Source organism: Cydia strobilella, chromosome 9 (genome assembly GCF_947568885.1).
Source record: "Cydia strobilella chromosome 9, ilCydStro3.1, whole genome shotgun sequence".
Lineage (NCBI taxonomy): Eukaryota > Metazoa > Arthropoda > Insecta > Lepidoptera > Tortricidae > Cydia > Cydia strobilella.
Window position 1 is genome coordinate 16,565,938 of NC_086049.1, and position 16,806 is coordinate 16,582,743.

Consider the following 16,806-nt stretch of genomic DNA (forward strand, 5'->3'; position numbering starts at 1 on the left):
CTTATTTAAATCGTGCAAAGCCGAATTTCGTTTTGGATTTTTCTTTATTTAGGTACTTTAGTATCATATTTCGGTATAAACTTCAAGTGAAATCCCACAAAAACAAAAATTTTACTTTGTATATAGCTTTTACAAAAAAATAGTGGACACAAAACCGTGCTATTAGGCTATTTATTCTTTTCATTAACTTTATAATTAATCGGATTAATAAATAAGCTTAAAATTGAATAATATAAAACTTAGCTTGAATATTCTTTATGCTCGTTTTACACCTCTTTAAGCGTTAGCAGGATCACAATATGATGAAATAAGTTATCAAAAGACTTTAATCATCTAACTTTTCTCACAGTATCTCATAATTCGCCGTCTCAGTATGCGTCGCCCCTTAAAGTAATATGGTTTAATCAACAGCTTAGCTTATTAAGCAGCCAATTTAACGCGTGTGTTAAACGCTTAATAACAAAGGCTAAGATTAAGCGATTATATTAAACCGTCGGTGTTTAATAACGATAAAAATGTTCGTGTGAACGCCGCCTAAGGGACGGTGAAGGTGTTTTGGTAGTAAATTATGAATCTACGTTTCTTCATACTTATAGGCGGTTTTGTAATAAACAGAAATTATTTAAAAAACAGTTTTATGTAGGATTGTGTCCCTATGCTTATGTTTAGAATTGAACATGATCTCAGCAATTTTTTAAACTTAAGAACGTTCCCGTTCTGTTGTTGGTAAAAAATAGTACGGTCTGTCTTTTTCTCTCTGATCTTAACCCTCATCTCCCGGTTGGTTCAAATATCGGAATTACAGTATTGGAACTTTAGTTTCGACAACTTTTTGGGAACTTACCTATTTTTATTAAATATTTTGATTTGTGTTTTTAAAGTACTATGTGTCTAAATTATGAACTGAGGTAGATGTCATATACATAATAAAGAAAAAGTGACGAAACCTAGTGGTGAAGGCCGGATTCGAACCGGCGTCTTTAGCTATCGCGGCTAACGCCATGAACCCGTGGACCACCTCGCCATGGCGGAATCTGTTTCAATTTTTCGACTAGGTATATGCCATCTCATAAAGACTAGGCGTCTTCACCACTGGAGGGCTTCGTCACTTTTTAGGGTTCCGTAGCCAAATGGCAAAAAACGGAACCCTTATAGATTCGTCATGTCTGTCTGTCTGTCTGTCCGTCCGTATGTCACAGCCACTTTTCTCTGAAACTATAAGAACTATACTGTTGAAACTTGGCAAGTAAATGTATTCTGTGAACCGCATTAAGATTTTCATACAAAAATAGAAAAAAAAAACAATAAATTTTGGGGTTGCCCATACTTGGAACATTTTTTTCATCAAACCCATACGTGTAGGGTATCTATGGATAGGTCTTCAAAAAATTTTTCATTTTTTTCTAAACTGAATAGTTTGCGCGAGAGACACTTCCAAAGTGGTAAAATGTGTGTCCACACCCCCCCCCCCCCCCCCCCTGTAACTTCTAAAATAAGAGAATGATAAAACTGAAAAAAATATATGATTACCATGCAAACTTCCACCGAAAATTGGTTTGAACGAGATCTAGTAAGTAGTTTTTTTTTAAATACGTCATAAATCGTAAACCACAATTTACCTTTCACTCACGTTTCACATTAAAAAAAAAATTGTTTAAATTAGGTTCCGTACATACCCTCGGTGCGCGAGTCCGACTCGCACTTGGCCGGTTTTTCTTTAGAAGAGTCTGGCTAATGAAAGTTGAACCTGAAAGAACGCGGCGTTTTCAACAAATCTGTAGCAGGCGACGGCTCTTTGATTACAAGAATTGCATAACTTTTATAGTTTTTATAATTTTCATATGCTAGGAATCATAAAAAGTATAAAAATTATCCAATCCTTGTAATCAAAGAGCCGCCTGCTACAGACTTTTTTGAAATTGCCGCGTTTTTTCTGGTTCAACTTTCATTAGCCAGAGTCTATATTCATATTCTTTATTTGTATTGATCATACATTGTCATAGATGCGTAATTTACATTATTATATGTCATCTATTTCGGTTTATAATTTATAGTAATACTCAATTCTAGCCCCGTATTCACCCTTTACAAGAGGACCCTAGGGCTTATTAGCCAGGGACACTCGATATGTCTAAACAGCTCAAGGGCTCAGTTACGATGACATGTCATACCATGTCTAGACATGTCTAGACGTGGTGTGGGCGAGTTAATTTATACGACAAAGGGAACCTTACTTAAGAGGGCTTAGTACTTAGCGTTGCTGGGTCAACAATATTCTTTTTTTGATAATAGAGAAATAGAGAAATGGTGAATAATACATTAAGTAGTTAACTTAATATCAGCTTTGTTATGCTCAGGAAGTATCTTAAAATTATTTATCTTGATTTCAAGGACTATGACCAATTTCGTGATATAGCGTCACATTATTTTCGATGACGACGATTATTGATATACAATATTGCTTTAAAAATACCACAGTACTTACTGTCCGCGCGCGAATTCCGTGCACGGCTGAGGAATGTTAGGAGTGTTGGGCGTGACAGAATAGTGTCCCTCCCACTTCCTCGACCTCCGAATGCACGGAATGAGGGCTAACGCGTATGAATTCGCCGCTAGGGGCGCTAGTGTAGATGGTGGTATTTTCCATTTCGAAATGTCAAATGTCACTTGTCACTTCAATGACTGACAGCTTTTGGACCACCATCAACAGAGGCGCCAACTGGTGAGCAAAAAAACGATAGCCCTCAAGGTACCTATAGGTACCATAGTAACACAACTCTCAAGTCTAATTCAGGATTATATATGAATACAAATATACCTATCTACGTACCTACATACGCATATTCTCTTACACAGCAAAACAAATTAATTCATTCATTGAAATTCACCGCCCGCTTACCCATAACATGTGCCGTTATTCCCTGTTGACTGTTCTTGTTTACGTACATTAATGCGAGCATATTTTCAATTATTAAGGAAATCTAATTAAATCTGCCTGTTTGCGAATTGTACAAGTTTACTAACGGCGTGCGGAAATGAGATGTAGAGCAAGACGTTTGTTTTATATTGCGGATAATTATTATTTCGCTAATGTAAAGGGCCCTCCACACTCGTGCGTGAATCGCGGCGCCAAGCGGCGAACGTGAGTGTGGAGTCTAGTTCGCTAATCAGCGAAATCGACTCCACACTCGCGTTCGCGTACTCTGGAGCGGGTTTTGCAACTGTGAAAGTTTATTATATTTGACAAACACATTGATTTAAACTCACGATTTTCTCAAATTATTATTTACTTTGACGGGACTTAGGGTCGGTTGCATCAAACTGTTCGTCATCGTTATGCTGGCACCACACTTCGCTGTATTTGGCAAATATTCGTGTTGCATCTCTTTCCTTTGACATAAAAAACAAAAGGGTGTCATTGTCGGCCTGTCAAGTGCGGATGTTGCAACTGGCACTTAGTCGTGAATCTTTAACATTAAAATTACCTCCGACGTTTCGAGATCGGCATTAAGAACACTACACACAACACACCTAACATACCCATTAATAACACTATATGGATCAAAATGATTTGAAATAAATAATTAAATTAAATTTAATTGAATTAATCCCCGTGGTCTCCGACAAAGACTGGCTAAAGTTGACACCAACATCTATAGCTGCGCAAGTTTTTCTAACTACCCGCACAACGTTTAATTTGATAAACAAGACCAAGTATAGTAAAATGGGGGTAGGAGCTAATTTACATTAAAGGCATTCAGTTCCTAAACTATATCTACATGAACGAAGTCTTATAAAACTTAACGCCATTATTCATAAAACTTTTTAACTACAACTAACTAACTAAATTATGTTTTATCCCTATATTGCAAATCTCTCTCTCTCTCCGGTCGGTCCCTCATGTCTGAGGATCGTGGCATCGTGGTTAGTATCAGGGTTGCATCTGGAGCGGATGATCTGCCTCCACCGGTTTCTGTCCAACGCGTCTTTGACGACCGTGTAGAAAGCAGATAAAATAAAACTAAACAAAATAAAGGTATAACCAAATTCAGAGATGCGAATAAAGTATGTAAAACACTAAAATGGAAGTGGGCAGGACACATGATAAGAGAAAAAACTGATAAATGGACCAGGAAGATAACAGAATGGTACCCAATAGCCTGTGCAAGGAACCAGGGCGGCCAATGGAAACGCTGGGAAGATGACCTCAAAAAAGTGGCCGGACCAGGATGGATTAGACTTGCAAGAGATAGGGAGAAATGGCAATCTTTAGAGGATGCCTTTGTCGAAAGACAAGCTGTTAAAAAGAAGAAAAGTAATACCTAATAATATATTGTTATCAATGTAGAGCAGCTATAAAGGCTTATTTTTTTTTTTGAAACCAGAGGATGACTCAGTCTCTAACTTGATCAGTCCAACTTATTGGTGAGCGACCGCGCGATCTTCTGCCTTCGGTGTTTCCAACGGCAATCAGTTTTTCCAAACTTTGTCGCCTCTGCGCACTGTTTATTGTTTATTGCAAATACATAAGTCAAAACTACAGATAAAGACAAACGGTTCATAGCTAATTCAGGCCAGTAGGTACGTTACTGGCCTGGTTTATGAATAACGCCGTTTAAAATGTTACTAGCACTCAAAGTTATATTCTATCAGAGTTAAAAGCATCCAAAAGCAATGTAAGTACTAAAAACAATACACACGTACAGCTCCAACAATCCTGAAATCAAGGAACACGACGTTTCCAGCCAAATTGATGGCACTACAGCGGCGTGTATCTATTTCTCTTGAATTTCGCGTGAATACAAATGATGCCACTTAAAAGTTTTATGCGTACTGTGTAAATTCCATCTGGGTTTCATGGTTTTACATTTTGCTGAGCGGGAACACTTACAACCTTAAGGGCCACTTCCACCATCCCACTAACAATTTGACACTGGGTTAACAGTTTAACCGGTTAACTCCGGGTTAGTGTGATGTTGCAAGTGGCGCTAAGGGTTTAAATTAAAATGTTTCGCAAGGCAGTTCATTTGATTATAAAAACGTTGTGATATATTTGTAGTTTATGTGACTGCTGTTTTTTTATTACTAAACGAGCTGAATGCGAGTTGCATTAAAACATCACACGAGTGTTTGAATGTCTAATTGTGTACAATTACGTACACTGCTTTATCTACACACATTAAGCTCTTTATAATGTGTTACACACCTATGAGGATATAACCAAACGGAGACGCCACGTCTGTAATTTTCTGTACAAAAAAGTCTGCCGATTTTTACGGGGGAACGGAGCGTCAAATGTATGCGTAAACATAGAGTAACTTATACTAGAGCGGTACTAACTGTCATAGTAAATTTTGTAACCACAGTAAATTCACTGCCATCTATCGACACACTTTAAAACTAAAAATTAAGATTTATAAAAATATGATAAAATGTATTTAAATATGGATAAATGTTTTTTTTTATTTGCATTAATTATTTTTATGATTTTGACCCATGTTCTTTCACTGATATGCGTAAAAATTGTAAAATAACAAACGAAACCGTCAACGCCATCTATACGACAGTAGGCCAAAACTAGTAGCGCCCTCTGATCGAGAGTAAAATTTTCTTGATTTTCGAGGCACGTTTTTCCTTAGACTGTATCCATCTATTACGGAGTTATATCTATCTTTGGCGTAACGTAAAAATAGCCATGTCAAATAAACGTCAGTCCATACATTGGGCATGACCATTGGCCGACTATTTTCGACAGAGGGTTGTTAATGGCTACTCCGTTTGGTTATATCCTCCTAGGTTCTCACACTCAATAAAACGTCATCTCGACTCATAGATATAGTATATACAAGTAGTTATAGACGCGTCACCGAGCGACCGGGGGTAAGAAAAAGAATATTCATATAAAATTTGGGCAGCATAGGATTTTTTCTCTTTCACTCTTATAAATTTCGGTATTTCGCCATCGCCTCCTACTTATGATGCCACCCGGTCGGTGATAAGGACAAAGCATGGCACTATTTTCTCTTTCCTCTTATAGGAATCGCAATAAGACTATCTTTTTCTATCAAAGAGTGTCAGGCCCTTGTCTCGACTCATACTAGAAATGAGATCAACACGATATTGACGTTATTATTACGCACTAATAACATTTACACAGAAAATAAATTTGTCTTAACAAAACAGTTTATCTGCTGTTTCGTTACAACAGATTTATTTTCTTGTAAACTTTTAAATTTTTCCTTTAATTAAAAAAATGCAGTAACACTCGCAGACGTTTCTGCTTCATAAAAAAATTAACCTAAAAAAAATATTCAATACCGGATTTAATTCCGGAATTATTGTGGTGTTGTTAAAAGTAGTGGACCAATATGGGATTTCAATACCGGTATTGAAAAGATTAAAATGTTATGACCCAAATATATCAAGCTACCTATATAGTCATCCCCGAACCCAAATAAAGCGGAGCTTCAAAGTGGACGGTCCTTAAAATAATGAATAAATGATGGCAAACTTTTAATGAAGTGATGGCCCTTCAGAACTTGGACAATTTTCAGTCAGTTAATAGCTGAACTGTTAAAATTTAATTAACAAAGCGATGAATTCTGTTTAAATAACGAGTTTGGAGGTTCGAACACAGCACAGAATAAGTAATAGTACTACCGTATAGAAAGGGCAACTTCCTACAAAACCGAAGTTTGATAGCGATTCAGGGTCTTCTAATATAAGGCACTATCCCTTTGGGTTATTTAGGGTTGTCAAAATTCAAGTCATTATCTTATCTGTGGTCGAGCAAAGGGACGTCAAGTTGTGCCAACCCTAATAATGGCTCGGAGCAATGATGAGCCGAACGGAGCCAAGTTTGCCCAAAGCGAGGAGTTTCGCACCCCTGGCCACAGTGGGAGTTTGACCAGTTTCTTAACATAAAGACATTGAGATATTATTATTATAAAGAAGCCATACCAAACAATGAAATTGTCGCAATCGCAACCTGTACCACGCGGACAAAACGTCGTAAGCGCCGTAAGATTCATGTCGCTTACGCGTTTAGGTCGCGAGACACGCTCCGCTTTTATGGTTTGTTGTCAAAACAACATCAACTCATGTCGCAAAATACTGGTTCTATGTGCCGGTTTTATACATTAGTAATAGAGATTCACTAGATATGAAATAGTAAAGATGTGACGTTCCATGGCAAAATAGAAATAGAAATAGAAATAATTTATTCGTTAGCACACACAAATAGAAAGTTATACAAAACAGAGAAACATATTAAATAAAAAGAAAAAGTGCTACGAAATGGTCTCACCTCAGCATGTTGCTGGCGACTTCCAGCGCTGATCTTCCGGTGAGACCATCCGGTGAAACAATTACGACAGGTAACAAGAAAAACAACAAAATTAATATATAATATAACATACAAAAGACGGAGACAGAGATAAGTTAAAAACACATATTACAATAGACACTATTATTACGTACAAACGTCAGCAAAAGGTACCTAATGGCGGCTGGCGCTTACGTCGCATAGCGTGGTGTGAGCGATGGTACTAAAAAAATGACGTACTCCGAAAGTGACCTACTCAGAAAGTGACATACTCAAAAAGTGACGTACTCCAAAAGTGACGTACTCCAAAAGTGACGTACTCAGAAAGTGACATACTCAGAAAGTGACGTACTCCGAAAGTGACGTACTCCGCCCGAACCGAAAACGTGACCTCTATTTAACTATTAATTTTCCTGAAATAAAATTATGAAAACGGGTCACCCGTTGACCACGAACGCTGTAAAGGGTTCGAAACGTCGGGATGTATTATAAATTCAATATACGCGATTTAATCCGTTTTCATAGTTTTATTTCATGAGTAACTATCGCGGTAATCGAAGACAATATTATATTAATTTTCCTGTTTCGATTGCATTAATAAAATAAAACAAACATACTACCAACTACCAATAACCACAGAATAACTAATAGTACTACCGTCTACATCCTGTAAAATTATTAGGTACCTTTGCTTCGATATTTTCACAATTAACCCAAGAAACCCGATCGAAAACTACGCTATAACTCTTCGGTCCTATAAACCCAGTACATGCCCGGATTCCTGGCCTCAGTTAATGTACCGATAACTCGTTTTACAGTCCTTGGCCGTAAACCGGTTTATACCTGTCTTTGTCCCCGTAAATATCTCTATGCACTTAACGGTTCACCTGCAGTGCCTGATTCTGGAATCTGGTGCATGTAAAGTAAAATTTTAGTATTTGACTAAAGTAAGGACACTAACCACGAAGAATTTTAGTACATTGACCCGCCTGTTCCTATCTTTATCGCACACGCGTAATTATATTGCTACCTCGCTCGCACAGTGGCACTGACCGCCGGTATCATGGGCGGGGCGGGGCAGCAATATGTAGTTTTGTCACAGGACTGTATTTCAAACATAGACAGAGACAATCGTACTATCTTTGTCTTACACTAGTACTTGCACCCAAAAGAAAAGGATTAGTTTTTTTTTGGTTTTTTTACTGACAATTTGGTTTGACCAACGAATTATAAAAGTTATTAGCTTTAAAAATATGAACGTTTTATTTTTTCGTTTCTAGATTTCGTATAATAATAAAATATTATTATCGAAAGATTCTTACAAAGGAACATAGTATAACATACATCACATTATATAAAAATATTTTCCATAATATCAATATCCAGAGAGGAAAATCGGCACTACGTTTGTGTGAAGAAAATTTCGTCCACTTTTCTCGTAATAATAGTAGGCAAGAATTTTCAGAAGCTGTAAAATACTTATGATATTCACAGTACATATGGGGCTACTTTACCGCACTAGTGCGATAATTAGCACATTACGTAAATATGTCGAAAGTTTAAGGGCCATATGTACCTACTGTAAAATGTTGTACGATGCAATGTGCGAATAGGTAATTCGCAACTCGTGTCGATTTAAAACACTCGCTTCGTGTTTTAATTTATCGCCACTCATTTCGAAATGTACTATTATGACATTCCACACACGCGGCCAAAAACCAAAAGAACTATTCAAAGCGAACTCATCTGTCCAATAAACCTGCGATATATGCACACCGTATACTTAACGATGTCGCTGTCACAATTATGTCAACTCTTTTGCACCTTATCCCATTGTAACAAGGAACAAAATGAATAGATATCTTTGACGTCAACTTTAGTGTGTAAATAGACGTAAGTGTATGTAGGAAATGTGGGATATAAGTCATTTTAAAAGTAAGATTGTAAAGACGAGAACCGGAGCGTGGTATACGAGTGAACGAGCATGCTTCAATAAAACAGCAGTGAAATTTCTTCCATGTGAAATGATTCAGTTTTACAAGTATAACATGAATGTAAGAGGAATATTTCATGTTGAGAAAATATAACTTCCTACTTTTTATGGTTCCGTACCCAAAGGGTAAAACCGGGACCCTATTACTAACTCCTCTGTCCGTCTGTCTGAATGTCCTTCTGTCTGTCACCAGGCTGTATCTCATGAACCGTGACAAAGACAGTTTAAATTTTCACAGATGATGTTTTTATGTTGCCGCTATAATAAGAAATACTAAAAACATAATAAAATAAATATTTAAGTGGGGCTCCCATACAACAAACGTGATTTTTTTGCCGTTGTTTGCGTAATGGTACGGAACCCTTCGTGCGCGAGTCCAACTCGCACTTGGCCAGCTTTTATTGTCAGTTATTTCAAAACGATGCGGCGAAGCAATGAATCGAGAAGATTTGAAAGGTATGAGGAGTGCAATTTTTCCAAATTTATTTTAATGGTTATTTTCGTTTACGTCATGAAAGTTGATAGTATTAAATAATGGCCCTTTTTTATCTTAGTCTTATTGATGGCATGCATGCAATAGAGGCCTGCGAGTAGATCACTGATTTAAACTTTCACGATTTTTTCTTATTAAATATTATTCACAATGACGGGACTTAATTTTACGCGATCTAGTCCCGTCGTTGTGAATAATAATGAAGAAGATGTCGGTCATGTCGGAAAGCGAAAGTTTGTGCTCCAAAGCAGCAGCTGAGGATGCAAATAGGGCATCCGATATCAGACGAATCTCAATACTGGATGCAACTTTCTCATCCATTTTTAGGGTTCCGTACCCAAAGGGTAAAAACGGGACCCTATTACTAAGACTCCGCTGTACTTCTGTCTGTCCGTCTGTCACCAGGCTGTATCTCATGAACCGTGATAGCTAGACAGTTGAAATTTTCACAGATGTTGTATTTCTGTTGCCGCTATAACAACAAATACTAAAAACAGAATAAAATGAATATTTAAGGGGGGCTCCCATACAACAAACGTGATTTTTTTGCCGTTTTTTACGTAATGGTACGGAACCCTTCGTGCGCGAGTCCGACTCGCACTTGGCCGGTTTTTGAAGAATAAAGAGAGCCTTTACAACCTGTTGCGGTGAAAATTATTTCGTATAGCGTGTCTATGGTTCTCAAAGAGCCTACCAGTACCAATGGTGCTGCAAAAGATGCTGCGGATATTGTGGACTCAGCGTCGCACTAATTTAATATATCCATTCTCCAGGAACTCAAGGTTACACAGACTTTCGGCAATCGTTCACTCTCGTATCCTTAGATACTTCGGTCACGTTACGCGCAGGGAAGACGACGCCATGGAGAGATTTGTTGTTCAGGGCAGAGTGGATGACACAAGACCCAGATTGCGACCCTCAAACCAACCAAGTCAAAGCTCTCACCGGGTCACCTTTAAATCTGTGCGTGCGGAATGCAATAAATAGAGAAGCATGGCGGGAAATAACGAAAAAGGCCGTACAACGACCTCAATGATCACTACTGCTCTGACAAGAATATCCGACTGAAGAAGTACCTACATATATGTGTAGTGACTGCGCTCTTCACAAACGCTCCTTATGTAGTCTGGCCCCATAGCCAACACGCCAATCGCTAACGCTCCGTAGCGATCGAAACGCAACTGTCACTGTCGCACTAATATGGAAGAGTGATAGAGAGACACAAAGCGTTTCGTTGTCAAAGCGATAGCGATTGTCACCTTGGCTAGGCCGGCTGTGGGCCTAAGTCAACACAATGGACGCCATAATCCGATTACAATGAGAATGTGAACGACAAAAGTTTCTCATCCTAAAATAACAGGTTTCCAATCCGATTATCGATATAAAAGGCATTTGTTTAGGACTTAATCGAGTTAACACTATAAATTAAACTATGACTTTGTCGCATTGATTTAATAATGTTAAAGCGATAGAAGATAATACTGACACAGTAATACTTAGTCATTAAAGTGAAAGTGAATGTTGGAATGGAAGTGTTTTCATCTAAAACATGATCTACAGTCAGCTGCAGAGAGAAGTGAACCCCCCTGCATAGATTTTTTTGCAGGGGGTCACTTCTCCCTTCAGCTGACTGTAGATCATGTACATTAGTTAGGTATAATTAAAATGTAAGTAATTTTGTCTTACCTTAAAATCATTAAATAAAGATGTTGAGCACGAAGAATTTCATACACATTGACACGCTATTTCTTAACTCTATCGTACACGCATAATTATATTCTTCTTTGTTTTCTTTTTTTTATATGCCTTTTTAGAAATAAATATAATAATTATATTGCTGCCCCGCTCGCACTAATTATAATTATGTGCGTGTGATAGAGATAGGAAATGGCATGTCAATGGTACGTTATTTTTCGTGCTTAGTTTTTTTCAAAGTCAACTCACGATTGTTTCAAGCCGAGTGTAAAGGGTTTACAGTACATCTACTCTACCGAACTAGTGCGATAATTAGCACATTACGCAACTATGTCGAAAATTTAAAGGGCCATATGTACTATGAAACGTTGTACGATACATGTGCGAATAGGTAATTAACAACTCGTGTCGATTTAAAACACCCCCTTCGGCCTGTAAAGACAGGAGTTTTGTGTCTTTATTTGTAAATTTGTGTATTTTATTAAAACTGTTTTAGATTTATCTCGATCTTATACCTAGTCGGGTTTTCTTTAACTTTTATTAAGACTACTAGACCTTTCACCTAACCAACTATTTTTGCTAAGTTCGAAAAATCCGGCCAAGGTTCTTCTGTTTCATGGTTTGTCGTTTTTTTCTCCGTTTGATCATATTTCGGACCTTTATTCTTATCCTCTTCTTTTGACTTGATATCTTCTTTAGTTATCTCACCGCTGTTGAGTCTCTGATACTTAACTATTATATCTAAAATGTCATGTTGCATTTTTACTTTTAAATCACTTGTTAAATTTTTCATTGAAATGCCAATGTATTGTCCAAATACGAAGTCTTCGTTCACTTGATGTGTCAGGAACTCTCGTCCCAGCTGTGTGAGGATATCCTTTACAAAGTTGACAGCATTATTACTTGGTGCTCTTGTAGTGAGGGTATTATTATTAACTATGTTTTTGCTTCGTATTGCTTTGCTTCTGTCAAATTTAGGTCTTACAGGCGGGGGTCCGACTGCAACTGAGACTACTCCGTCTGTGTCCATGTCATCCGGTCTAAGTGGTGTTAAGTGTCCAGATGGCTGAATAAAACAATAAATTGTCAATTAATGAAAAATACAGTATTTTACTATTTGTGTAAAAAAATACCAGTGTCTTCTGTATTTATATTTAATTTTGTTTTTATATATTTTAGCAGGGATATAAGAAAACTGAACACGCAGATAATTTTTGCGTAAATCGAAAGTTTGCCGATTACTACATTTAAACGTTTGATTTCTAAACTTATGTTACTTATTACATGTGCATGATGTGCATATACGAACTAGTATTTCTGTGAGCTACAGTACAGCTAGCTTTGCCATTTTTAAAACCGTCGAGAATAGAAACTGATTCAACAAAAAAATCCATTAATTATAAGAACTTGCTCACAAAAACTCACGAGAATCGGTTGAGAAATTATGCGCCCGGAACTCCTAGTGTAAATTTAATTCGAAAGCGTGACGAGCGTTCGCGTTTGCGTTATGTCTTTGTTTGTATGGGATTTTGAACAGCGCGCCAAGCTGAACGTTTTGGAAACTCAATCCCATACAAAATAACACAACGCAATCGCGTACGTTACGTCACGCTCTCGAATGAAGTGTGTACTAGGGGTACTGTTGAGGCCGGACAGCCGGACGTACAAACGCATTCATGCCAAGCTGAAACGGAGACCTTCGCTTCACTCGGTCGATAAATATGAATTTTCATAAGTATTTAGATGGCTTCCTAGCCTAGTCGGTAGTAACCCTGCCTACGAAGCAAGAGGTCCTGGGTTCGAATCCAGGCAAGGACATTTATTTATTTCTGTGGTTGTCACAAATATTTCGGTACACGGCGGAAAGAAGTTAAAGAAGTTAAGGCTTGAAAGAAAATAAAATAGAATCACATGAGGTTCAAATTTCTTCAATTTTATATCTCGAGTTAACTGTACGGATTTGTTTTTGTGTTATGGATGTTTTCTATGCTTACTGTGGGATTAGGTCTATCTGATTTGTCCTATAATTAAAATAAATAAAAAAAAATTCATAACTGCAACTTTAACTTCAAATCACTTTATTGCCAAAAAATGATAGGTTAATAGTTACATAAATATGATAACAGTACAAACAATACATAAATAAACTTATTTTAGGTAAAGTAGTAATTTTTTTTTTTAATTATAATAATCATATAGCTTTTAGTATACCTAAAAGAAGTATTTAGTTTTAAGTGTTATATACACAAACATCTTCATTCTACCCTTGAATTTCTGGAAAAGCAGGAGTTTATGTCACAAGCATATTTGTTGCTCAAAAGAAGATCTCAACCTTTGCTGTAACAACACTTAAAAATGCCGATAAAATACTTTTGCATAATTTTTTTTTATGTGTTTTCCATTTTGAAATACAGAATCTTTGTATGATAGTATGTCGACAAATTTCAGTGAGTCATCTCGGGTGTTGTTACCAAGCACTGATAATGCAGAACTGGTCATGAACGCTGGTTTTCCGTTAATCGTAATAAGTACCTTTCTTCGTAGTATTTCTCGATGTCCCGGCAGGGATTCCCATCTTTTGCTTTCAGAGCCAGGCGGATAATGTTTGGAAATATCAGAGGTCGATTTCCGAACTTTTACTGCCTTTCCTTCTGAATCTGGACTCTGCCTCTGTTATACAAACATAATATTAATGCAGCAATTTTATATTAATATATTACTATATTGAATATAACTCTATTTTTATGGAAAATGGAAATGCAATTTACAAATTATTGCGAAATAATGTTATAGATTTCTAAAGAAGAATTATTTAAAATTAACAAGTTAGAAGAGTAAGTATAACTTTTAAAAGGGCTAAACATGCTTCCCTCTTGTTTTTGAGGATCACTAATGAATGCGAAAAAGGAGATTTATTGAACTCAACTTCAAAACCTCGCTAGTATTTGCACCCAACGGGTAGGTACTTAGTTTTTCGAATATCTGAACAGAACAGGTCCAGTTGTTCTGGAGAAGCTCATGATCACTGGCCGCATGGCAAGGAAGCCACGGATGGACGTATGGCCACGTGTTAGGCGGACAGAATAATATCAGACTCTAAAGCCAAATTACTAATATACACCAGGCCAAAGATAGAGCGGCTTGGAGAGCACTCAATGGCGGGTTTTCCCTAAGGCCCAGTAGACCCGGGCCTAGAGCGGCAATACATTAGGGGCGGCAGCACATGCATTAGCAGTCTGTGCAGTGCTGCAGGGCCTGGGGCCGGGGGCAGTCAAGACTGCAAATCCGCTGAGAGCACTGGTGAAGAGTGTCCACACTTCCACAATCGTCATGTCCCTCAATCATTATACGACAAAAAAGAAAAAATACACAAAAATACTTACAGATATCACAATCTGCATAGCCAGTAGCACCAGAACAAACACTCTTGATTCCATCGCAATTACTGACAAACTGTTACGGATTGTAGTTGACATCAACAGATTCGTCGAAGACAATAGTACTGCACCATCGTGGATAACAACCCCAAATTCCATTCAAAAATACATTCAATTATGTACCGTATTCCCGAACAATAACTATCACATTTGAACTGGCTTTTAAATCGATGTTTGTGTGGTGTAGCAGAGTAGATCGCAACTCGTAAACATGGTGGACAATGCGTGAGAAATATTTGTTTATTCCTTAAAGTGGGTTATTTAAGATACAATGTGCATGTTCTTTTTGAAAATAATAGTAATACATCAACTACATCATAATCATCATCAAACGACTGTCCTGGCCGGTTACTGTCGGCCGGTTCCTTCGGTTTCTTCAACTGTTTTGTACTGATTAATAAGAGTGACGTTCGTGAGCTCTCAGGTGGCTGACATAACCGATTTTAGCAGGAAATGTCCATGCATTTGTACCCATCAATACCATATTTGTGCCATACAAATGTATCCATCTACATTCACTGCAGCAGGTCAGCACTCGTCCGACAAAATTCTATTTGATGACCGCCTCGCTTCTAGTTCCACTCCCTTTGATTAGAGGCGACAGTTATACACGGTGTTGTTAAACGCAAACTAAGAATCTTAATTCCACTGGCTTAACTATTTTGAGCATAACTAATACCAGGCGTGGCTCACTCCGCGATTTCTTCGCATCGCTACAAGTACATGCGGCCTACACCAATATTGGTGTCTAACCATAGAAATTGCCGCGCACCGCTACAGAACGGTCGCTCTCGTAATAGACGATAAAATAACGTTTTGTTAGAGAGTGAACCTTGTGCCTTATCATATTATTTATTTTGTGATCATAGTAACTCCAGGTTTAACCGGTTAACCCCAGGTTAAGGATTGCACCATCCCAGTAACCCGGGATTAAGCGATAAAACCGTTCGTCCGTGAAATTGTACAGGTAACTCCAGGTTTAACCGGATAAGCCCGGTCAGTGGAATGGTACAAGTGAGCCTTAGAGAAAAAGCAGCCTCCAGGGCCTTTGCTAAAGTCAGTTAGAGGTGGCGGTGCTACATCACAGTTACCTTCTTACTTACTTACTGCTTACTGCTAGCCTTTCTCCGCAGACGTCTTGTCTGGTTGCTCTTGGCATAAGCCTCTTCCATATTCCTCCACGAGTCCCTGTCCAGAACTTGTCTTCTCCACAAGGCTCCAGCCACCTGCCTGAACTCGTCTTCCTATCTCATTTTTTTTTTCATTTTTCATCACATCACAGTTACATAATGTCAACATAGTGACATAACTTATGTAATCTGCAATATCTGCAAGATAAGCTCTGTAATAAACCTAATAAAGTATCAAACACACGTTGAATAAAAACGAGAGGCGCGGGATGGGCCTTTAATATTTCAGCACAATCACTGACGGCTCAGTTATTCATGACGTGCCGAGGTCGGGCTGAGTCTGTGGAGTCACTGTATGAAGTGCTACCTCATAAGTTTATTTTTGTATCAAACATTTTGATTCCCGTGAGAGTGTCGAATTATACGTTTTTTCCTTTTTTTACGTTAACTTAGAATTTTGATTTTTAGGGTTCCGTACCCAAAGAGTAAAAACGGGACCCTATTACTAAGACTCCGCTGTCCGTCTGTCTGTCTGTCACCAGGCTGTATCTCATCAACCGTAATAGCTAGACAGTTGAAATCTTTACAGATGATGTATTTCTGTTGCCGCTATAACAACAAATACTAAAAAGTACGGAACCCTCGGTGCGCGAGTCCGACTCGCACTTGTCCATTTTTAGGGTTCCGTACCTCAAAAGAGAAAAACGGAACCCTTATAGGATCACTCGTGCGTC

General features: G+C 37.9%; 1 protein-coding gene and 1 long non-coding RNA gene across 2 annotated transcripts in view; one reads left to right on the forward strand and one right to left on the reverse strand.

The window, feature by feature from the left end:
* Positions 1-1,324: 1,324 nt before the first annotated feature.
* The window catches only part of LOC134744482 (uncharacterized), a 282,585-nt gene continuing 267,103 nt past the window's right edge, over positions 1,325-16,806 (forward strand). The window contains exon 1 of the long non-coding RNA XR_010128091.1: positions 1,325-1,377. This is a non-coding gene — a long non-coding RNA (uncharacterized LOC134744482). The remainder of the gene's footprint in view (positions 1,378-16,806) is intronic.
* LOC134743963 (uncharacterized) lies at positions 12,068-14,942 on the reverse strand. Its single transcript, XM_063677593.1, has 3 exons — positions 14,889-14,942; positions 13,977-14,175; positions 12,068-12,588 (listed from the first exon to the last, which is right to left on the reverse strand). The coding sequence occupies exons 1-3, from the start codon at positions 14,940-14,942 to the stop codon at positions 12,068-12,070; spliced, it is 774 nt and encodes a 257-aa protein (XP_063533663.1).

Bases quoted from the DNA above. Each gene is read 5' to 3' on its own strand.
- LOC134743963 (XM_063677593.1), bottom strand. From the start codon at position 14,942: ATGGAATCAAGAGTGTTTGTTCTGGTGCTACTGGCTATGCAGATTGTG. The intron at 14,176-14,888 runs GTAAGTATTTTT...TTTGTATAACAG, and splicing joins CTATGCAGATTGTGATATCT to AGGCAGAGTCCAGATTCAGA. The intron at 12,589-13,976 runs GTAACAACACCC...ATTAATTGACAA, and splicing joins TTCTGCATTATCAGTGCTTG to TTTATTGTTTTATTCAGCCA.